General features: G+C 39.9%; 1 protein-coding gene across 1 annotated transcript; it reads left to right on the top strand.

The window, feature by feature from the left end:
* The first annotated feature begins 987 nt into the window (after positions 1–987).
* LOC141088379 (pinopsin-like) lies at positions 988–25,130 on the top strand. The gene is made up of 5 exons (XM_073574397.1): positions 988–1,387; positions 4,246–4,428; positions 4,753–4,898; positions 12,331–12,570; positions 24,442–25,130. Exons 1-5 carry the CDS (start codon positions 1,051–1,053, stop codon positions 24,577–24,579), a joined length of 1,044 nt encoding a protein of 347 aa, XP_073430498.1. The 5' UTR covers positions 988–1,050; the 3' UTR covers positions 24,580–25,130.

Raw genomic sequence — 25,130 nt, 5'->3', positions numbered from 1 at the left:
AAAGACCCCAAAACAACATCCAAGGAACTGTAGGCATCATGTGCCTCAGTTAAGGTCAGTGTTCATGACTCCACCACAAGAAAGAGACTGGGCAAAAATGGCCTGTTCCAAGACAAAAAAAGAACATAAAGACTCTTCTTAATGTTGACAGAAAACATCTTGATGAACCTCAAGACTTTGGGGAGAATACTCTGTAGACTGACGAGACAAAACTTGAACTTTTTGGATGGTGTATGTCCCATTAAATCTGGCATTGAAGTAACACAGCATTTCAGAAAAGGAACATTATACCAACAGTAAAATATGGTGGAATTGTGTGATGATCTGAGGCTGTATTGTTTCTTAAGGACCTGGTAGACTTTCTGTGGTAAATGTAGGGAAGAATTCTCCAGGGCTGGATTGATGTTTAAAATGCAAACATTTATTGAAAAATGTTATTCCATAAAAAAATAAAAAATGAAGTCAAAGATACATTGCATAGATGGATGTAGCAGCAAGTAAAGTCTCAGGTAGTGTGACCAACGCATTTCTACCTAACCGGTCTTATTCATGGTTATTCATTGGCACTGTCCCATCGGGGACAGTGCCAATAATGTTTGTGAAGCGCTGTGAAATTAATTGTGCTATATAAATGAGTAAAATAAATAAAAGAAAACTATTATATCCAATCTGCTCTTATACAGCACAGAGAACACCCACCAATGCAAAGAACAGGAGAGTAAGAAACCATACCTATTTATGCCAAATCCTCTTGTGTACCGCAATCCTGTTAAGAAAAGAAACATGATTCTATGTTCTTACTTTGCTAATTAGGTTATGTCTCTTCAATGCAGGTCACCTTGTGTTTCTTCTAGTTGATCTGTTTAAGTAAAGAAAAAGAGAGTGGATTACCAATACACCAGCATAAGCTTACACTGCTTTAAGAAAAAGATCCTCTTTGGAGCATTAAATCTCTTGGACTTTATAAAGAGGGTTTTTGCATGCAGACGTGTGCAGATTTTACTCTTTCGATTGCATGAAACGTATTCGTTGCATAGATTCTACTATACAATGCGCTCAGCAAACATGTCGGCTCTGCAGTCACAAGGACCATTCGAAGGACCTCAGTGGCCTCACCTTGCTCCCCGTAGCACCTACTTAATAATTGCTTCACTTATGGGTTTGGTGGTGGTCTTAGCTTTCTTTGTCAATGGCATGGTTATTGTAGTCTCCCTTAAATTCAAGAAGTTAAGGTCTCCATTGAACTATATACTTGTCAACCTGGCTGTAGCTGACTTGCTTGTGACTATTTTTGGGAGCAGTATTAGCTTCTACAACAATATTTTTGGGTACTTTACAATGGGCAAAGCAATGTGTGAATTTGAAGGATTCATGGTATCTTTAACAGGTAAGATGACATTCCATTTGAAGCTAAGGATGAATAGTATTGTAAGAATTAATAATCACTTTTTATTTGATGAGTTTAGAAATTCAACATTTCAAGGGAATGTTCATACACAGCAGATTTAGAACTGAACTTGAAATTGGTAACCCATCACATACATGTGAATCTGCAAATCATGTTCAAATGAAGTCTGCTTGTTGTGTGTGACTATACTCTAACATAATTTTTTTATTTACATTTTATTTTGCATTAATTCTTGAAATGAACTCTGTTAAATTTAGTCAATAAAAAGGACCCTTCACCTCTCCTGAGAGTACTGAAATGTCTGCTTTAGTAAATACTTGTATTCCTTAAGAAATACCAATTCTGGAGCATCTTTCCTCATGACACTGTGATGCACCATTGATGTTCCTTATAGAAATGTATGAACTGTGTAAGAACGCATCACATCCAGTTGTCAACCTATCTATAAATATGGTATAAGATATATGCAGACATTGAATGTTTGGATTAATTTCAATTGAATTCTATTAAATCTAATATAATTCTTTAAATGTAAAGTTCTTGGCTCACTTTTAGAGCTAGTGACCATCTAAATTAATTACAGCAGAATAAAACCAATTCCAGAATCTAATGAGTAGGCAAAAAGAAAAAACTCAGTGTCATACTTTAAGGACATTTTTATCATTTGTGATTTTTTAAAAATCATTTTTATTTTTTTTTTTTTGTTGTGTGGTGCTTGCTAACATTTTTGTGCTATATTAATCAAAATGTAGGTTATGAATTTTGCACAAAACATAAAAAGCATAAAAAAAAATACAAAATGTAAAAGTGCTCTTTATTTTTGTCTCTAACCTGTTCTGTGATGCTCTTAGTGCAAAATATCTCACGTTTTGCTAAATGGCACACAATTTATAAAACCATTTCTGGTGTTCGTAAAATAGCTCCGGAAGAACTGAAGTACGGTACATCTGTGAAAAAATGTAGTAACTTCTTAAAAAGTCGCAATTGATGAATCAGCTGAAAAAAATCTAGAAACCCCAAGGCTCATCAATAATCAGGAAAATAAAAATAAACAGGAGAAAACATATAAAATGACTTTTAAAAAAAGGTGCATATTAAAAGATGAATTAGGCCCAAGTGAAAAACAGGTGAAAAACACAAAAAACTAGGCAAATAAAGACACAAATGCAATAATCAAATGGACCCACATAAATTAATGTAGGGATCTAAATGGGGTCACCTTGTCAATAGTCTCACAGAACATGATCAAAATGTGCATCAAGAATTCACATTTAAAGCTTAGTAAATATGGCAGTAATGAAATGTAAAATACACATTCGATGATCGCGTACATCTCAGTTATTGCGCTGTGCTACTGCTGCATCATTGGGTTTGTTTGCTGTGACACATTTAGTGTTACAGGTCTCACAATAATAAGTGTCACGACTGGAATGCCATAATTGTATCATTGTTATAAAATGAATGCAGGCCACTGCGCCACATTAGTGAGATTAGTTCTGTCAACTAGCACTGATAGATGTCTTTCAGCATCAGAATGTATAAACCTCGCGTGCAGCATGCACAGGGAATTAGTATAATAGTTTAATGAAAGACTCCATGTTGTTGGATTACAAACACTGGGACAAAATTGTGACTACTGTACAGTCATGTGAAAGTGACCTAAGAGCTCACACTCACAGCACAGCCACGTTTCTTATGAGTTCCGCATGCACCTTAATATTTACCTCATTTCTGGGCTAGACAAAAACAAAGCCTATTACCAGAGGTTTGATATGTTATAGGATAGTTATCGGACATTAGGGACAGATGGATAGTTGGATCATATTGATAGATCATATCAATAATGATGGAAGCCATCTAAAAACATTTCCCTACTAAATTTTTCTTATCTAAGACATTTTAGGACATTTTTACAGCCACTCAAATCTTCCAAAATTGTTACAGAGAAATTGTACAATCAGTGAACACTTTATAAAATCCAGATCTATTTGTTGAATACAACTTTCTTATATTAAAGGCTATGAATCTGATCATTTTTATATTACTAGTATTATATGTATTATTCATTTACTTGTAAAATGTATTATTCATTTGCTATTGTGAAATTTAGCAACTTTTAAAATACTCTTTTGTAATAATTGCCCACTATTTTCCTGCTGTAGAGTAAATGCAACTCCTACGCATAGCTGGCAGTACTGCTGCTTCTGTCGCAGATCGGATAGCACACTGCTTCTGGCTGCTGTCAGAGTTCACTGCATTACCCTTTCCTTCTCTTAGTAGTGTATTGTTAAAGATACTAATAAGAAGAGGAAAGCTTAGCAGCCTAAGAATATTGATAAAAACGAAAGCACCTAAATCAGAGAGGAGAGGATTTTCATATGATGAAATGTATCAGAGAGTAGATATGGAAGGGCACTCACACTGTAGGGAGAAGAGTTTTTGCCACACAGAATCTGTATGAGAAAAAGAACACAAACTCTGCAGTGGATGAAGAGCAATAAAAAAATAAATATACTGATACAAGAGAGCTAATGAGCAATCACAATTCAGAACAATCAAACCTGACATCCAGAATGTATTACTGAGAGGGACACATCAAAAAAGAGGAAAGTCTGAAACTCAAAGCAGGTTGCAAATTCTGTATATAGGGGTCAGAAATTAATTGCAAGAATGGATATTGCAAGGTAAAAATCATTTTTCCATGTCAAAAGTGTTTTTAGCCCTAGATAAAATTGAACTAATTTAGGCTAAAATACAATAACTGTCATTATTCTTGTTGCAACATTACAAATAAACCTCAGTATTACGTAAACACATGATATTCTGTGCATTTGTAGGCATTGTGGGTCTATGGTCACTGGCGATATTAGCCTTTGAAAGGTACATAGTCATTTGTAAGCCCATGGGAGATTTCCGTTTCCAGCAAAAACATGCAATTATGGGATGTGCCTTCACTTGGATTTGGGCTTTTATGTGGACATCTCCACCACTTTTCGGCTGGTGCAGCTACGTTACAGAAGGTAGGTTTGTATATTGAATATAGATCATTTTTACAAATTATTTAGGTATCAAAGAATAAAAAAAACAATAAGATTATAATGACAGCATAGTTTTGAGCAACAGCAATAAAAGTCAGATTATTAGTACTAATATTTAGCTGTCTAATGAATAAGTTGATTAATATCATTGCGTCAACAACACACATTGGGATTAGGAAGAGACAAACAGCTTAACAGCTTTTTAGAATTTTTGTGTAAAGAAATCAAATTATTTCATAACCTCAATCTATATGTCACATTTTGTTTAGCTTTGTTGATATTAACGTACTTACGGCCATGTTTTAGGCTTGGGCACATCTTGTGGACCGAACTGGTACACTGGGGGAACTAACAACAACAGCTATATAATGGCCTTGTTTGGAACTTGTTTCGCAATGCCACTTACCACCATCATATTCTCGTATTCTAACCTGCTGTTTGCATTGAGAGCAGTAAGTATGAATTCTACTAACTATTTTGCTAATGTTCACATAACCTTAACTAATAAGTCTGGAATATCTGTTATTCTACAGATATTCCAGATAAAGCTTTTCCCTTTAGCCTCCATTGATTCAGTGAAGTCATGTAACGTTGATGTTAGCCAGTCTACTCTAGATGTATAAGGAATAGTGATGAGCGAGTCTGCTCGTTACTTGAGTTTTCCAAGCATGCTCTGGTGATCTCCAAGTATCTTGGGTGTGCTCGTAGATTTTGTTTGTGTCTCTGCAGCTGCATGATTTGCAGCTGCTAGACAGAATGAATACATGTGGTGATTTCCTAACAAACAGGCAATCCCCATATGTATTCAGGCTGTCTAGCAGCCGCCTTCATGCAGCTGCGGTGACACAACATAATCTACGAGCACACTTAAGATACTCGGAGATCACCTGAGCATGCTCAGAAAACTAGAGTAACGAGCAGACTCGCTCATTTCTAATAAGGAAGTCTGCTTTCATTATTTTTGGGGGAAAAGAACTTTATTACCCATAAAATGTATTTTGAATATACATTGGGTCTATCCTGTTCTAACTGATATGTTACCATCATTTAAGATAGTGTGTCCCAACTCAAGTCCTCAAGAAGAGCCACTAATATTTTCCGGATTATCTTAGTATTGCCCAGGTGATAATTCTATGAACTGGGCAAGAGTAAGGAAATCCTAAAAACAAGATATGTTAGTGGCTCTTGAGGACTGGAGTTGGGGAACACTGATTTAGAATATACTAGCTGAAGAGCCCGGCGTTGCCTGGGCATAGTAACCAACTGTGGTTAGTTTTAACAAATTATAATGATTATATTGCACATAAAAACATTTCACATCATATATTCAACACTACAGAATGGCAACACAAATTAACTAAACGATTACCCAAGTATCCTCTCCTGTATGATACTTTCTGCTGAGCTGTGTATCTATTCCTATCTTGTGTTACTGACTGTTCAGCCGTGTATCTAATCCTATCCTGTGTGATACTGACTTCTGAGCAGTGTATCTAATCCTATCCTGTGTGATACCGTCTGCTGAGCCGTGTATCTAACCCTATCCTGTGTGATACTGACTGCTGAGCCGTGTACCTAATCCTATCATGTGTGTTACTGACTGCTCAGCCGTGTATCTAATTCTATCCTGTGTGATACTGACTGCTGAGCCGTGTATCTAATCCTATCCTGTGCGATACTGACTGCTGAGCCATGTATCTAATCCTATTCTGTGTGATACTGTCTGCTGAGCCGTGTATCTAATAGACGATAACACCATAGAAATAAGAAGAATAATAGGCCTCAGTTACCTCAACTGTCTACAAAGAAAACTTTTGCAGATAGCAACCAATCACAACTCATTTTTCATCTTTTAAACAGCTCTGGGACAGCGTGGCGAGTTTTGAGTGGCGACTTTTGTGTTTCGACTTTTATGTGGCGAGGTTGGTGTATGTGTGGTGAAATGTGTGCTGAGGGTGGTATATGTGTTGAAGCACGTGGTAGTGTGTGGCGCATTTTGTGTGTGTGTTCATATCCCTGTGTGTGGTGAGTATCCCACGTCAGGACCACACCTTAGCAACTGTACGGTATATACTCTTTGGCGCCATCGCTCTCATTCTTTAAGTCCCCCTTGTTCACATCTGGCAGGTGTCAATTTGCCTCCAACACTTTTCCTTTCACTTTTTTCCCCATTATGTAGATAGGGGCAAAATTGTTTGGTGAATTGGAACGTGTGGGGTTAAAATTTCACCTCACAACATAGCCTATGATGCTCTCGGGGTCCAGACGTGTGACTGTGCCAAATTTTGTGGCTGTAGCTGCGATGGTGCGGATGCCAATCCCGGACATACACAAACACATAATACACACACACCCACATTGAGCTTTATATATTAGATTTAAGGTATGCTTACATATGGCAAAAAATCTGATATTCAGGGCATACCACAATTTTTACACAGTGAATATATCTCAGTGCTTCAATTTTATTCGAAGGCCTCATTGAGATGGCCGTGTTTGTTCATGTATATAAATATTGTACAAGTTTCATCAGTGTTTGGTCAGTGTGCCAGTTCTTACCATCAGTGTTTCATCAGTGATTTCCATGGATGGATAAATAAATTACAAAGCTTCTTCTATCCTTTGCCACGTTAATCTCAGACAGTACACAGACTGTACATTGATGCCATCTGTGTGTGGTACATGTTTTCTCAGACCCATAGACTTCTATTTCTACTTTTCATTCTGGTAAAAAACAGATATGTAACCATGATTTTTGCATGGACACTTGGTCTGTAAAATAAAATTTTATCATATGAACAGCATCACAGATTGTAAAGGGTATGTTCTGTCCATGAAAAATCACGGATACTCGTAGAACATGTACTCGAAACACGGATATCTGAATGAGACCTAATAGTAAAAACTACTGTACCAAAAAGCATATAATAGTAGTCAGTTGCTGCCTCTGATGTCCAGAATAGAATCCTATTGTAACGTGGACCCGTCCTGTGTGACGCGACCAGCAGGCCGGTAACTGAAACAACAAGACATGGCACGTGAAACTGTCCTGTGTGACACGGTCCGCAGGCTGGTAACTAAAACAGCAAGACACGGGGGAAGGGGAAACAGTTACAACGGTGGGACCTGCGATAGGGAACAGGGACATGGAGACCTCCTGCTCTCCCCTGAGTCAGTGTCCCTCACTCTCCTAATGTTCCTTAGGCCGGTTCCGCACCGGGCGCCGATCAGGATACCTGTTACCCTAGCACACCCTACACCTATCCCTTGCTAGGGAGCTGGGTGGTGCAGGCACTGGCCCCACCGCTGCACTAATACACACCAGGGAAAAATAAAACAGGGAAACACCACTTAGCTTTGCTCTGTTGCTCTTGCTCCCAGCAACAGAGTCCACCACCAGAATGCAGCTTTCCTCCTGAATAGCTGCCACCAAGCTCTGTCAGAGCTGCAAGGAAATCCCGTCTGACTCCTTCCCACCAGGGCTCTGACTGAGCTGCCAGGACCTCTCTCTAGATCCTTCCTCCACCAAGGATGGTTGAAATGAACACTATCACCAACACCAGTGAGAGCACATGACACACCTTTATAGTTAAGCCAGAGGAATCACACCTGTTAGTGATTCCCGTGTAATAACGTTAACCACCACCGGGGGCAAACTAGAACAAAATACACCACTGTGTAATAATCCTATTGGCCACTGGGGGCAAAACCAAACAAGCACAAGCTTAAGGAAAAAAAGGTTACATGTGCTTTTAACTGTCATCATCCAACCTGGATCATGACACCTATATCTTGTTTAGCACAATTTGGTGCCATTGGAACCTGATAGAGTATTTTAACCAAATTGTTATTCAAATGAATTGTCTGAATTCAAGAAACAAAACTCTTTATAGAATCATAGAATGGTAGAGTTGGAAGGGACCTCTTGGGCCATCTGGTCCAACCCCCTGCTCAAAGCAGGATTCACTAATTCATCCCAGACAGATGTCTTTCTAGCCTCTGTTTGAAGACTTCTATTGAAGGAGAACTCACCACCTCTCGTGAAGCCTGGTCCACTCATTTATCACCCTAACTTCAAAAAGTTTTTTCGAACATCAAATCTGTGTCTCCTCCCATTCAGTTCCCACTCTGTGAACATTAGTACTGTCACAATAGACTGTATACCTTGCCTGAAGAGGGCAGTATAGAGGGACATCGTGAGTCGTGTCAGTCTGCTGCTCTCCACTCAGTACTCCTCAAATAAAGCTGGTAGACTTGGCACAGCTGATAAAACACTTATCACAATAAATCTCACACTTTTCCTATTCAGCTATATACAATAAATAATGGTTCATGGCCCCTGGTGCAAAACTGCAACTTAATCCCTTTCTCTGCTATCCATGCCCTTTTTTCTGACATAATCCTCCCTCTCTCACATGACTTCATTTTTGTGATCTTATATGTATTGTAGGGGATCACGCTCTCAGGTAACCACTTGGAACATGATGCCACAGGGTTTTTATATACAGTCATATGTTAAAGTTTGGGCACCCCTATTAATGTTAACCTTTTTTCTTTATAACAATTTTGGCTTTTGCAACAGCTATTTCAGTTTCATATATCTAATAACTGATGGACTCAGTTATATTTCTGGATTCAAATGAGGTTTATTGTACTAACAGAAAATGTGCAATCTGCATTTTAACAAAATTTGACCGGTGCAAAAGTATGGGCACCTCAACATAAAAATGACATTAATATTTCGTAGATCCTCCTTTTGCAAAAATAACAGCCTCTAGTCGCTTCCTGTAGCTATTAATGAGTTCCTGGATCCTGGATGAAGGTATTTGTGACCATTCCTGTTTACAAAACAATTCCAGTTCAGTTAAGTTTGATGGTCGCCGAGCATGGACAGCCCGCTTCAAATCATACCACAGATGTTCAATGATATTCAGGTCTGGGGACTGGGATGGCCATTCCAGAACATTGTAATTGTTCCTCTGCATGAATGCCTGAGTAGATTTAGAGCGGTGTTTTGGATCATTGTCTTGCTGAAATATCCATCCCCTGCGTAACTTCAACTTCGTCACTGATTCTTGCACATTATTGTCAAGAATCTGCTGATACTGAGTTGAATCCATGCGAACCTCAACTTTAACAAGATTCCCGGTGCTGGAATTGGCCACACAGCCCCAAAGCATGATGGAACCTCCACCAAATTTGACTGTGGGTAGCAAGTGATTTTCTTGGAATGCTGTGTTTTTTAGCCTCCATGCATAACGCCTTTTTGTATGACCAAACAACTCAATCTTTGTTTCATCAGTCCACAGGACCTTCTTCCAAAATGTAACTGGCTTGTCCAAATGTGCTTTTGCATACCTCAGGCGACTCTGTTTGTGGCGTGCTTGCAGAAACGGCTTCTTTCGCATCACTCTCCCATGCAGCTTCTCCTTGTGCAAAGTGCGCTGTATTGTTGACCGATGCACAGTGACACCATCTGCAGCAAGATGATGCTGCAGGTCTTTGGAGGTGGTCTGTGGATTGTCCTTGACTGTTCTCACCATTCTTCTTCTCTGCCTTTCTGATATTTTTCTTGGCCTGCCACTTCTGGGCTTAACAAGAACTGTACCTGTGTTCTTCCATTTCCTTACTATGTTCCTCACAGTGGAAACTGACAGGTTAAATCTCTGAGACAACTTTTTGTATCCTTCCTCTGAAAAGCTATGTTGAATAATCTTTGTTTTCAGATCATTTGAGAGTTGTTTTGAGGAGCCCATGATGCCACTCTTCATAGGAGAATCAAATAGGAGAACTACTTGCAAGTGGCCACCTTAAATACCTTTTCTCATGATTTGATACACCTGGCTATGAAGTTCAAAGCTCAATGAGGTTACAAAACCAATTTAGTGCTTCAGGAAGTCAGTAAAAAGTAGTTAGGAGTGTTCAAATCAAGAAAATAATAAGGGTGCCCATACTTTTGCACTGGTCAAATTTTGTTTAAATGCAGATTGCACATTTTCTGTTAGTACAATAAAACTCATTTGAATCCAGAAATATAACTGAGTCCATCAGTTATTAGATATATGAAACTGAAATAGATGTTGCAAAAACCAAAATTGTTATAAAGAAAAAAGGTTAACATTAATAGGGGTGCCCAAACTTTAACATATGACTGTATATACTAGCTGAAGAGCCCGGCGCTGCCCGGGCATAGTAACTAACTGTGGTTAGCTATAGCAAATTATAATTATCCTCCATCCCATAGTCCCATGCCCATATACCCATCATACATATCCACGATCCCATAGGCCCGTGCCCATATACCCATCATACATATCCTCCATCCCATAGTCGAGTGCCCATATACCTATCACACATCCTCCATCCCATAGTCCCATGCCCATATACCCATCACACATTCTCCATCCCATAGTCCCATGCCCATATACCATCATACATATTCGCCATCCCATAGTGCCATGCCCATATACCCATCATACATATTCGCCATCCCATAGTCGAGTGTCCATATACCCATCACACATCCTTCATCTCACAGTCCCATGCCCATATACCCGTCATACATATCCTCCATCCCATAGTCCCGTGCCCATATACCCGTCATACATATCCTCTATCCCATAGTCCAGTGCTCATATACTCATCACACATCCTCCATCCCATAGTCCCATGCCCATATACCCATTATGACATCATTATCACCATGGCAACCGTTATGACATAACCATCACCATTGCAACCTATGGTGAATCAGCGTCGCCATGGCAACAATTGTGACATCATAATGAAGGGTGGGGCTTAATGCACACACACTTTTTCCCCATTATGTAGATAGGGGAAAAATTGTTTGGTGAATTGGAACACGCGGGGTTAAAATTTCGCCTCACAACATAGCCTAGGACACTCTCGGGGTCCAGACGTGTGACTGTGCCAAATTTTGTGGCTGTAGCTGCGATGGTGCGGATGCCAATCCTGGACATACACACATACAGTACATACATACACACACTTGAGCTTTATATATTAGATTAAAAAAAAAAGAATAATGTTTATTTCCACTGGTTGTACAATAGAGAAAACAAAACAATAAACATAACATCCCTAGCCCTTTTCCTGGCGCTAACTAAACAATACAGACCCTGGATATTCAGATATGGCTGAGCTAGTCTCAGTTTGATCACAAAAACAGCTATCATCCATTGCAACCAGTGATACTTGCAGTTTGATGCATACAGCCAACACAATCCACTCTGTTCAGCTTCCCCAGCCGACTGACCGGTGACTATATGGCCTGTTTCTAGTCATAGCTATCCAGGTGCACATAATCTTTAGTGCTAGGATTTAGCCTTCGCCTACCTGGCTTTCCTACAATATTTACATCAGGAGATCATTTTGAATATATTTCCCTTTGACTAAGCCACAGCCTTTGTCAGTGGCAAAAATGTATTTAGTCACCTGTGCATATAAACATAATGCATTTTGAAAAGTGACATTTAAAAACATAACTCCAAATGTAACGAACAGAATAAGGTCACAAAATAACCTTATACACTAATGGATCCACCTATTGTAATGACACCAATGTATGAGTATATGGCACCAAGCCATATGTCATGAACCCACACATGCTCAGTGTGACCTGTCACAAAAAAAAATCACTACATTGATTTTAATTTTCAATTTTTGTGATTAACTACTTTTACACATATCTTATCCTTGATCATTACCTGCAACAATTTTCAACAAAACAGTCCCGGATTTTGGCCTAATAACTAATAGTGTTAGGAATAGTTTTTATTTTATTTTATCTTTACGGTTATATTAATGCAATATGTTGGCAGAAATCTTACAGAGATAATTATAGTGCTTGTTCTTCTATAATAGGTTGCAGCCCAGCAAAAAGAATCAGAGACAACTCAACGAGCCGAGCGGGAGGTGTCTAGGATGGTTGTTGCCATGGTTATGGCTTTTCTCATCTGCTGGTTACCCTATGCTATATTTGCTATGTTGATGGCAACAAATAAGGATATTGTTATCGATCCTTCTTTGGCATCAATGCCTTCTTATTTCTCAAAAACAGCCACTGTATACAACCCTGTCATATACGTCTTCATGAACAAACAGGTCAGTATCTATACAACTGATCATTGCATTAAAATAAATGTACACACCAGTTATAAGTATATTGTAAACTGAGTATTGCCTATAAATCAGAGGTGCACCTAGCTATGTAAGTAAACTCATGGGTGCACTTACTATTTGTGCAACCTGTGCAGCTGTACAAGGGCCCAGTAGTGAAAGGGTCTGATGAAAGCAGTTTCCAATTGTCTGTTAGCATTGAATTTCATAAATCACAGATACTGGTGGAATTAGGAGGTGTTTCTTTCTGAGGTACCAGAGAGCAAGTAGCCTATGAACTCTTCTTACTTAGATCAGTGTCCACCTCTCTCCTCCTCCAAACTTCTCTGCATCCTCCCGACACTTCTGTTCTTCTCCAGACACCTCTGCTTTCCTCCAAACTCCTCTGTCCTCCTACAGGCACTTCTGTCCGTCTCCAGATTTCGACTGTCCTCCTCCAGACTTCTTTTCCTCCTTCAGACACTTCCGTCCTTCTCCAGACACCTCTGTCATCCTCCAGACACCTCTGGTTACTCCAGACACTCCTGTCCTCCTTCAAATTTTTCTGAGTAAAATTTACAAGTATAACATTTTAGGTATAAAATGCATTTTTTTTTCAAAGTAAAGACTTTCTTTTCTTTTGAAATGTCTGATTGGTACTTATGACAAAGATATTACTGTTTATCAGATACCTTATATCCTTCACGGGGTACTTATCTCCTTCTCCAGATACCTCTGTCAGATCCAGATTCTTCAGTCCTTCTCTAGACACCTTTGTCCTCCTTAACCACACACTTTTCTCCTTCTCCAGACACCTCTGTCCTTAACTATCGTAAATGAGATAACCTTCTGTGATTTTGCATTTATCAGGTTAACCTTGGCTACATCTGTACATGTACAATATGTACATTCATATACTGTATATATGTGCATTATACAGACTCACATCAAACATTTTAAAAGCGGGGTATCTAAAACAACTCAATTATTCCATTTAAGACCTAGCTTCACGTGAGGTAGATATATATAATAATACTGGGTTCACAGTCTCACAGGCTCATTGCAAACCTAATTGCCACAATTCCAAATATCTTGAGCTTCTGAGAGTTGAGAGTGACATATAATTTACACTTAGTAAAGATGATTTTTCTACCTACAGTTGTGTGAAAAAGTGTTTGCCCTGTCCTGATTTTTTATTCTTTTGCATATTTGTCACACTTAAATGTTTCTGATGACCAAACAAATTTAAATATTAGACAAAGCTAACACAAGTAAACACAAAACACAGTTTTTAAATGAAGGTCTTTATAATTAAGGGAAAAAGAAATCCAAACCTACAGGGTCCTGTGTGAAAAAGTGATTGCCGTGTAAACCTAATAACTGGTTGGGCCACACTTATCCAAGCATTTGGATTAACTGGAAATGAGTCTTTTGCAGTGCTTTGGAGGAATTTTGGCCCACTCATCTTTGCAGAATTGTTATAATTCAGCCACATTGGAGGGTTTCTGAGCATGAACTGCCTTTTTAAGGTCATGCCAGAGCATCTCAATCGGATTAAGGTCAAGACTTTGACTAGGCCACTCCAAAGTCTTAACTTTGCTTTTCTTAAGCCATTCAGAGATAGACATCCTGGGTGTTTTGGATCATTATCCTGCTGCATAAACCAAGTGTGTTTCAGATTGAGGCCATGAACAGATGTCCGGATATTCTCCTTCAGGATTTTTTTGGTAGACAGCAGAATTTGTGATTCCATTTACCACAGCAAGTCTTCCAGGTCCTGAAGCAGCAAAACAGCCCTAGACCATCACACTACCACCACAATATTTTACTGTTGGTATGATGTTTCTTTTCTGAAATGCTGTGCTACTTCCAAAAAGTTAAACTTTTGTCTCGACCGTCCATAAAGTGTTATCCCAAGAGTTTTGGGGATCATCAAGATGTTTTCTAGTAAAAATGAGATAAGACTTTATGTTCTTATTGCTCAGCATTTGTTTTCACTTTGCAGCTCTGCCATGCAGGTCATTTTTGCCCACGCTCTTTCTTATTGTAGAGTCATGAACACTGACCTTAACTGAGGCAAGTGAGGCCTAAAGTTCTTTGAATGTTGTTGTGAAGTCTTTTCTGACCTCTTGGAAGAGTCTTTGGGTAATTTTGGTCTGCCGGCCACTCCTGGGAGGGTTCACCACTGTTCCATGTTTTCACCATTTGTAGATAATGGCTCTCACTGTGGTTTGCTGACATCCCAAAGCTTTAGAAATGGCTTTATGACCATTTCCAGACTGATAGATCTCAATAACTTTGTTTAATATTTGTTCCTGAATTACTTTGGATCGCGGCATGATGTCTAGCTTTTGAGGATCTTTTAGTCTGCTTCTCTTTGTCAGGCAGAACCTATTTAAGTGAAGTTCTCAATTGAGAACAGGTATGGCAGTAATCAAGCCTGGCTAGGGAGTTTAAACTCAGTTTCCCAAAGATGTGATAAACCACAGTTAATTTACGTTTTAAGGGGGTAGGCAATCACTTTTTCACACAGGGCCCTGTAGGTTTTGGATTTCTTTTTCCCTTAATAATAAAGACCTTCATTTAAAAACGGCATTTTTTGTTTACTTGTATTATCTTTGTCTAATATTTAAATTTGTTTGGTCATCTGAAACATTTAAGTCTGAAAAACATGCAAAAGAACAGAAAATAAGGAAGGAGGCAAACACTTTTTCACACAACTGTAGATATACTGCCATATTACCACATAATGTCAAAATCAAAAGTGAGGTTTCATCCATTCTGCATCATACATTGCCCAGATAACAGTATCCACAAAGTACAATAATAGCTTGACATAATACCGTATTTTGTAAAATACTTTTTAGTGACATTTAGTGCCTATAATTCCATTTATTACTAGCATACAGGGAAACAATCAATACAAAATACCAGAATGCCAAACAGTGCCTAGAGGAGCCATCCCTTCAGCCCCTTTCTCACATAGCGAGATCGCTGAAGTGTCACCGATTTTGTGACGCAACAGCGACCTCGCCAGCGATCTTGCTACATGTGACACGCAGCGGCAACCGCCCCCCCCCCGCTGGATATCTCTGATCGTGCTCGAATGTCCTGGGCCATTATTTCATCAGCGGTGTCCCGCTGGCCAGCGCACATCTCTGTGTTTGACACCGACGAGCAACCTTGTTGGCGATGCTGAACTCAGGGACACAGGCGGGAATCGTCTGAGAAGCTGCTGTGTGATAAGGTACCAACACCGGCGAGGTTGCTACAGGGATTGCTGGATCGTTGCTGCGTCGCTGAAGAGATCTGCCTGTTTGACAGCTCACTAGTGACCATTTAGAGACACACCAGCAATCCTTACCAGGTCGTATCGTTGTCGGGATCGCTGGTGCGTCGCTAAGTGTAACAGGACCTTTACTATGTTTTTTCACCACTGTGTAAATGACAGCAAAAAGTAAAACTAGCTTTACAATAGGTTAGTAGATTACGACTCTTGAACACAAGGCTCCATAATACAGTACTCACTAAAGGGAGATCTACACATAGCGATATCGTTAGCAATATCGCTAAAGCGTCACCGATTTTGTGACGCAGCAGTGATATTGCTAGCGATATCGCTACATGTGATACTTACCTCCGACCGGCTCCCCCGCTGGCTATCGCTGAACACGCGAGATCGTCCCCGTCCGTTTTGTGGACGCTGGCAGGAGGATGTCATCATCGCCGCGTCTGAAAGGTAAGTAACGACCGCTGCTGCGTCGCTGCATCGTTGTGAGATCTGCCTGTTTGGCAGCTCACTAGCGACTATTTAGCGATGCACCAGCGATCCTGACTCGGTCATATCGTGGTCGGGATCGCTGGTGCATCACTAAATGTAAAGGGGGCTTTAGGCAGCTAAAGCTATTCGAATGCCCTTGGGCATGTAACTGTATAACAGGGATTAGTATATATGAAAAAGGTTACCCCACAAACAGTACACTGATAAAATAATAATTTAACACCTAGGAATCACAGCATAACTCCTTATCAAATAAATTTAAATAGAACATGATGTTGGTCTTTTCAGGTTGCCCAAAACCTGGACAGCATAAATCAGAACCTTGCTGTGTGATTGGAGCCAGGTATAATTTATTTAACACCTTCAACTCCGTGAATTTTTTAGGGTTTTTTTCATCTTTTCCTCCCTTTTTTCAAAATATCATAACTTTTTTTTCTGCCAAGTTTTTTTTATTTAAGTAGTGTAAAAAAAATCAGAAACTTCTTAGAAAAAAAATATTTTGGTTTTGTCTTAATTTTCCGAGACTCGTAACTTTTTCAGTTTTTAGGATATGGAGCTGTGTGAGGGCTTAATTTTTTGCGCCCTGAGCTGATGTTTTTACTGATACCACTTTGGGGTACATACAATGATTTGATCGCCTTTTATTGCATTTAATTGCAACATTTCATCGGCCAAACAAACGTTATTCTGGCGTTTTGATTTTTTTTTCTCGTTTACTGATCAGATTAATGTATTTTATATTTTCATACATTGGAATTTTATGAACACAGCAGTACCAAATATGTGTATAGTTTTTAATTGTTTTGTGTTTAATGGGGCAAAAAGGGGAATATTTGAACTTTTGTTTTCAGGTTTTTAAAAACTTTTCTTTATTGTATTTGTTAGTCCCCTTAGGGGACTTGAAGCTGCGATCATCTGATCGCTTATACCAGACATAGCAGTGTATCAGCATTTCTATATTTGTCTAAAATCATGATCTCCTATGAACGCCAGCTAAACTCTGGATTTCAGGCCTCTTTCACACATCAGTGTCTCCAGTACATGTAGTGACAGTTTTCTCAAGTACTCGAGTCTATGCACATGTCAGCGTGTTTTCACGGACCGTGTGTCCATGTGAAAAATATGCTGACATGTCCGTTTTAACATGGACACACGGCCCACAACACGTGCTGCACTCATGCACACGGAGAACAGTTCACACTGTCCTCCGTGGTCATGGACAGCCACCGAAGAAGCACTACTGTTCCCCTGCGGCTGGTGCTGAACGCAGCTGTCATTCTCTCCTGCTCTGCCGGCAGCAGCAAGCAGGAGAAAAAGAATGAATGAAAACCCAACGTGGGGTCCCCCTCTGTTTGTGAACCAACCAGACGAAACTTACAGCTGGGGGCTGCAGCCCTCTGCTGTCAGCTTCATCAAGGTTAGTTTTCAAGAATAGAGGGGTCCCCACGCTGTTTTTTTAAATTATTTAAATAAATCATTTTTAAAAAACGGGTGGGATCCTCCCTATTTTTGACAACCAACCTGACTAAAGCTGACAGCTGATATTCTCAGACTTGTAAGGAGCCATTGATCTTGGCCCCCCACAGCCTAAAAACAGCAGCCCCCAGCTGTCCAGTAAAGGCGCATCTATTAGATGGAACTTTGCCTGGTTCTTCCCACTTGCCCTGTAGAGGTAATAAGGGGTTAATGCCACTTTTCTATTGTAAGATGAAATTAAGCCCAGATTAGTAATGGAGAGGTGTCAATAAGACATCTATCCATTACTAATCCTATAGTAATTAAAGGGTTAAATAAAAGCACACACAATAAGAGCAAAGTATTTTAATGAAAGAATACACTACACACAGTTTTAAAATCTTTATTACACTACTAATTCCATTGCGACGCCATCAATCTCCTGTAAAAAAGGTGAAAATAACAAAACAACAATATAAATTACTTGTCCGGCGCTCAGTCACATCCCACAGCGTAAATCCTTCTTGGGGGGTTAATAAGTTTACAGGTGGAGCACTGCGAACACAGCCACTCCCGACTGTAAACTACAGTAGAATGAATGGAAGCAGAGCGCAGACTCAGTGATGAGCGGTGATGTATAGATGTGCCTTTTCTGGGCAGCTGGGGGCTGCTGTTTTTAGGCTGGGGGGGCCAAGATCAATGGCCCCTTACCAGCCTGAGAATATCAGCCCTCAGCTGTCAGCTTTAGTCAGGTTGGTTGTCAAAAATATGTGGGGACCCCATGCCGTTTTTTAAATTATTTATTTAAATAATTAAAAAAACAGCGTGGGGACCCCTCTATTCTTGAGAACCAACCTTGATGAAGCTGACAGCTGAGGGCTGCAGCACCCAGCTGTAAGTTTCGTCTGGTTGGTTCACAAATAGAGGGGGACCCCATGTCCTGTTTTCATTCATTCTGCTCTCCTACTCGCTGTTGCAAGCAAAGCAGGAGAGAAGAATGACAGCGGTGTTCAGCACCAGCCGCCGGAACAGCGCTTACTGTAGCACTTCTTCCCGGCGACCGCCCATGTGGTCCTGATGCGGCACACAAGCGTCACACGGTTGCCACACGTGTGCCACATGGAGGTACCACGTGTCCACATGGACACACGGACATGGATAGCTCCGGTACTGTGTTTACCGGTACCGGAATTATCTGGACGTGTGAAACTGGCCTCACAGGAAGATCGTCATGACAAGCATGGGCAACCCACTGGCACTTTGAGATCATGTTATGGGCATGTGGAAAGATTTGCTCCCTGCCAGTGTGCTTGATAAATGCTGCTGTCAGAGATTAATAGCAGCATTTAATAGGTTAACAGCCATGGGTGGCATTCCACGCCACCTGTGGCTGTCAAAAGCATATGATGGCTAATTAAATCAGACACCATCTGCCAGGAGAAATGCAGGCTCAGCATATGAGCCCACATCAAAGGCAGAGACATGACTTATGATGTACATGTACATTAAAGGTCATTGAAGGGGTTAAACATAGTTTTAAAATGTTCTCCCTGCACTGCTATAGGTTATTGACAGATCTGTCCAGGCAACTTTACCTGCTTTATTGAAAATGAAAGTGACAAGAGAGCACTGGAGAGGAACATCAAGACAACCCAAAAAGAGGGAAAGGTTTTACAGGGGGTGGTCAAACACAATTAATCTTTCATCATCCCGTCTAATACTTCTCTAGTTTTACATTTTACTTTTTTTTGTCACTACCAGTAGCATGCAGTCATTGGCTTAACAACTGTACTGCTGCGACCGGGCCCAGCAATTCAGGGGCCAACGCCAGTATAAACTTCAACTGGATGTGCAACCTCGGACACACATCCAGTTGAAGTGTATTGCGGCACATAGACACATCAAGTCAGCGCATGACAGTGAGTTTACACACTTCCATCACATGCCGAAGTCAGCTGCTAGTTTCAAAAGAGGATGTGTGCGGCAGTAGAGCGAAGGAAAGGTGAGTATTTATTTTTATTATTTAAATCAGTGGCCATACTAGTACATGAATGACCATGGAGTGCAGTACATTATATTTTATGGACGACTATGGGGTGCATTATACTTTATGGGTGACTATGGGGTGCATTATACTTTACGGATTACTTGGGGGATGCATTATACTTTATGGATAACTATGGGGTGCATTATACTTTATGGGTGACTATGGGGTGCATTATACTTTACGGATGACTTGGGGGATGCATTATACTTTATGGATAACTATGGGGTGCATTATACTTTATGGATGACTATCGGGTGCATTATACTTTACGGAAGACTTGGGGGATGCATTATACTTTATGGATGACTATGGGGTGCATTATACTTTATGGATAACTATGGGGTGCATTATACTTTATGGATGACTATCGGGGTGCATTATACTTTATTGATGACTTGGGGGTTGCATTATACTTTAGTGGTGTCTATGGGTTGCATTATACTTTATGGATGACTATGGGGTGCCTTATAGTTTATGCTTAACTTATGGGGTGTAATATACTTTATGGATGGCTATGGAGGTGAATTATACTTTGTCGATGACTATGGGGTGCATTATACCTTATGGATGACAATGGAGGTGCATTATACTTTATGGATGACTATGAGGTATATTATATTTTATGGACGGCTATGGGGTGCATTATAGTTTATGGATGACTATGGGGTGCATTATATTTTATGGATGACTATGGAGGTGCATTATACTTTATGGATGACTATGGGGGTGCATTATACTTTATGGATGAATATGGAGGTGCATTATACTTTATGGATGACTGTGGGGTGCATTATATTTTATGGATAACTATGGGCTGTGCATTATACTATATGGATGACTATGAGCTGTGCAGTATATCATATGGAGGACTATGGGAGGTGCATTATACTACTTTTATGTAGCCCCATGACATCTATGTGCACCTTTGGTTAGTGTAATGGTTTATTTTGTTCTATACATTAAAGAACAGCAGCAGAATGGGGGACATATACCAATAAGCACTCTGTTCTCTTCAAGATCACACTGACCACAAGACAGATTTGAAAGCGTCTATAGATGCCATAGTCGGCATTGTCCTGCTTGCAACATGATCCATCATTACTGTTTTGGGGAAGTATATAATATGCTTATAGGGTTGCATAATCATTAAAGTGACATCCAATAGTCCCATGACTGCTGTTAGGTACTATGTATAACAATGAGCTCCTCAGAGCCTTTATCAGACGCTATGCTAGTACTCTGGACCGTGGGTTACCTCTACTTGCAAGACAATTCATGGCCTTATGTTGCTAGAGTTTGTAAGCAGTTCCTGGATGACAAAGGTATTGATGCCATTGACTGTTTCTAAAATTTTCCAGACCTGAGTCCAATTGGGAACCTTTGAGACATTACATATCTATGCATTCAAGTTGCGAAGGAGTACCACAAACTGTCCAGAAGTTCACTGATGACCTAATCCAGGTCTGTGAGAAGATCCTCCAGGACACCATGAGATAAGAGCAGAATCCCCCCCCCCTGGCCCAAGTGACCCTATTTTGGAAATTACACCCCTCTGGGAATTCACAGTTTCGTGAAAATGTTCGGGAACCCCTCGTCAAAATCACTGTTATTGGGAACAGTTAAGGAAGTTGAAGATGTTCTCTAAAAGGCCTAAAATTACAGATTACACATTTACTTTGTATTTTAGGCAAAAAATATATATATACTGTATATGTATATATATATTCATATATATTCATCTTTCCCATTTTAAAAATTATAAAAGGAAAATGGTTCGATGTAAAAGTTTAGGCACCCTGCATGGTTAGTATCTAGTAGCACCCCCTTTTGAATCTATCAGAACGTATAAAAACTTTTTGTAACCAGACAACAGTCTATCAGTTCTTGCTTGAGGGACTTTCATCCATTCCTCCTTGGAAAATTCTTCCACTTCTATGAGATTTCTGCGCCGTCTTGTATGCACTGCTATTTTGAGGTCTGGCCACAGATTTTCAATGATTTTCAGATCATGTGACTTGTGAGGGCCATTGTAAAACCTTCAGCTTGCACCATTTGAGGTAGTCTATTGTGGATTTTCACTTGTGTTTAGTTCATTATCCATTTGTAGAAGCAATCCTTTTTTCAACTTCAGCTTTTTTTACAGATGTATTATGCTTGCATCAAGAATTTGTTGAAATTCTGTGCACACATACCTATAATAATCTATTTATATAGTGCCAACATATTCTGCAGCGATTTAGTTTTTGCACACATTATCATCGCTGTCCCCTCACAAACACGGAGAGAACATAAAAACTCCTTGCAGATGTTGTCCGTGGTGGGATTTGAACCCAGGACTCCAGTGCTGCAAGGCTGCAGTGCTAACCATTGAGCCACTGCCCTTGATTATTTTGGCCAAAGAGTTCTATGTTAACCTCAACGGTCCACAGGATGTGTTTCCAAAATGCTTTAGGCTTGTTTAGCTGTTCTTTTGCATACTTCTGACGCTGAATTTTATAGGGAGGACACAGGAGAAGTTTTCTTCTGATGACTCTTCCATGAATGCCATTTTTATGCAGGTGTTTCTGAACAGTAGATCAATGTAACCCCACAACTCCAGACTCTACTACATCTTTCTGAAGGTCTTTTGCAGTCAAGCATGGGGTTCTGGTTTGCCTCTCAAGTAATCCTATTAGCAGCTCTCTGAAATTTTGCTTGGTCTTCCAGACCTTATCTTGACCTCCATTGTTCCTGTTAACTGTGATTTCTTAATTACATTTCGAACTCAGGAAAGGGCAACTTGAAAAGGCTTTGCTATCTTTTTATAGCCTTCTCCTGCTTTGCGAGCCTACACCATTTTCATTTTCAAAATGCTAGGCAGCTGCTTAGAAGAATTCATGGTTGCTGTCTTTTGGCACAAGGTTAGAGGAGGCTGGGTTTTTATAAAGTTGGGAAATTTGCATCACTTGGCCTTTCCTAATGATAATAGCGAACAAGACAAAACCATAACAGGCTAATTAAGGTCTGAAACCTTGGATAAAGTTATTCGGGCATACGAATTACAAAGGGGGCCAATACTTTTGCATTGGCGCATTTTCCTTTTTGTAATTTTTAAAATGTAAAATATGAAAATATATATATATTTTTTGCCTAAAATACAAAGGAAATGGGTCATCTTTAACCGCAGGCCTTTTAGATATCATTTTATCTTCAACTTGTTCAATTGTTCATAATTTTGACCAAGGGTGCCTGCCACTGTATCTACAGGGGCAACGACGACTCTGACTCCATTGGTGTTTTCCAGAAATAAGCAGCGGTGAATGTTGCTGATTGAAAATTGCACATCTGCCATTGTAGTGCATTCATTGTAGTGTGCGTACATTGTGCCCAGCTCGTGCTTCTGGTAGACATGGACTCGGTAAAATAAGCGGATTCTCATTGATACAGAAGTGCCAAAGGTGGATGCATGCTGGCCAGCGGGAGACCAGCGATCAAAAAATGGCCCAGGACGTTCCTGCACGATCAGTGATACCCGGCGGGGGGGCCGGTCGCTGATGCGTTCCATACACAGCGAGATCGCTGATTTTGTGACGCATCAGCGATCTCGCTGTGTGTGACGGGGCCTTTAATATGGACCCACTTCCAGCATGTTATGCTCAGAATATGGTGTGAGGTGCACTGCTCTCAACGTGTTTCCTATAGCAGTAAATTCTTCAGGGGAGTCTTATATGAACTGTGGGAAACCGTCCCACAGTCACACCACTATGTCACCGATGTCCATTACCTTCATCCGGCATATTTTCTTCCACTTTTTATTTGTTAGTATGATAAAAAAGCATAGTTTTTTGCCACTTTTTTTTATATGGTTTTCACTGCAGGGGTTAACTAGTGGGACAGTTTTATAGGTCAGGTTGTTTTCATTTTTTGTTTATTTAGTGATTTATTCATTTTTTAATATTTTTTACAATTGTTAAAAAGTTTTTTGTTTACCTTTTTTCTACCTTGTCACAGGATGGGACGTCAAGTTTTCGCGCCCTGATTTGATACTCTGCAATGCTTTTGCATTGTAGGGTATTAGAGCAGTATCTGGCACACAGGGAGGAATCATGTCAGCTCCTGTTCTAAGCAGGAACTTACAGGTCACCATACCTGGGTAACTCCGCGGCCATCTTTCAGCCCACGGTGACCATGGAGACCATCAGCACAAAGCAGTTGGGTCATTATTGTTAGCGGCATCAAAGGCGTTAAACACCCGCGATTGGGGTTAGCACCGATCGTGGGTATTGCTGTAGGGTGTGAGCTCTCATATAGCGCTGACAGCCGCTTTTGATCACGCCCGTGCCTGGAGTGAGCCAATGCGATTGTCATGCTGTACATGTATAGCAGCTTGTGGGAAGGCACCTCCCACAGCGCCATACATAGATGTGGTGAAAGGGAAATTTTCTTAATTTTTTTGAGCAGTGAATTATCCAAAACTCAATAGGCCCACCGAAGGAAGACCATTTACAACATGCATTCATTATAGTGTGTTTTTTTTATCTGTGGTAGCACTTTCTGCTGTTGTGTCTTAGTTTTAGATATTGTTATCATGTCATGTTTTCTATTTATGTTTTAGTTTCGAACTTGCTTAATGAAACTTTTATGTTGTGGTCGCGATCCATTTGGTGGAGACGATGACTCAAGCTCAGTCAGCGGCCGTACAGATGTCACATCAGTATCTGAAGGAGGTGGAAGCAAAGTCTCACCAGCATAACTATAGAAATTTGTGTAACATATGTTAAGGGAATTCAGAACAAACCCCCTTTAATTTAGGCCACCGTAGATGAGATGTCCCAATAATGCTAATAAGAATCCTCACCACTACTATCTGGAGAAGTTAAAGCCTCCTCATTTGCTCATATGTGGCATGTTTCATTAAAGCTCCCAATAAAAACCAAGTTGCCATTCAGTGGATGCCTTTACATGCAGTTTCCCAGCATTCTTGGGTTATTGGTAGTTTAAAGGGACTTGTTTTGGTGAAACACCAATTTATTACAAAAACTTATAGATTATATGATTTCATGTATATGTAAAAAAAATCAATACATTCTATGCCATGTCTACAGGTAATACTATATGTTCTCTGATAATATTGTTTACTGTGTCTATTGTGAATATGAGACATTACATGTGACGGCTATATGTGATTTTCAATGCAAAACAGAAAGATGTTATTACAAAACATAAGTAAAATGTATTAATTTGAATCTATGAATTTTGTGACGTTTGAAATTAAATTGATCAAAAAGAAACTATTAATAAAAA

Source organism: Dendrobates tinctorius, unplaced genomic scaffold (genome assembly GCF_039654945.1).
Source record: "Dendrobates tinctorius isolate UK_male_01 unplaced genomic scaffold, ASM3965494v1 ptg000007l, whole genome shotgun sequence".
Taxonomy (NCBI): Eukaryota; Metazoa; Chordata; class Amphibia; order Anura; family Dendrobatidae; genus Dendrobates; species Dendrobates tinctorius.
This window is presented reverse-complemented; position numbering and strand designations above follow the sequence as displayed.

Excerpts from the sequence above, each read along its gene's own strand:
- LOC141088379 (XM_073574397.1), top strand. The coding sequence starts at position 1,051 with ATGCGCTCAGCAAACATGTCGGCTCTGCAGTCACAAGGACCATTCGAA. Across the intron at positions 4,429-4,752 it reads GTGCAGCTACGTTACAGAAG|GCTTGGGCACATCTTGTGGA; the intron begins GTAGGTTTGTAT and ends GCCATGTTTTAG. Across the intron at positions 4,899-12,330 it reads TGCTGTTTGCATTGAGAGCA|GTTGCAGCCCAGCAAAAAGA; the intron begins GTAAGTATGAAT and ends CTTCTATAATAG.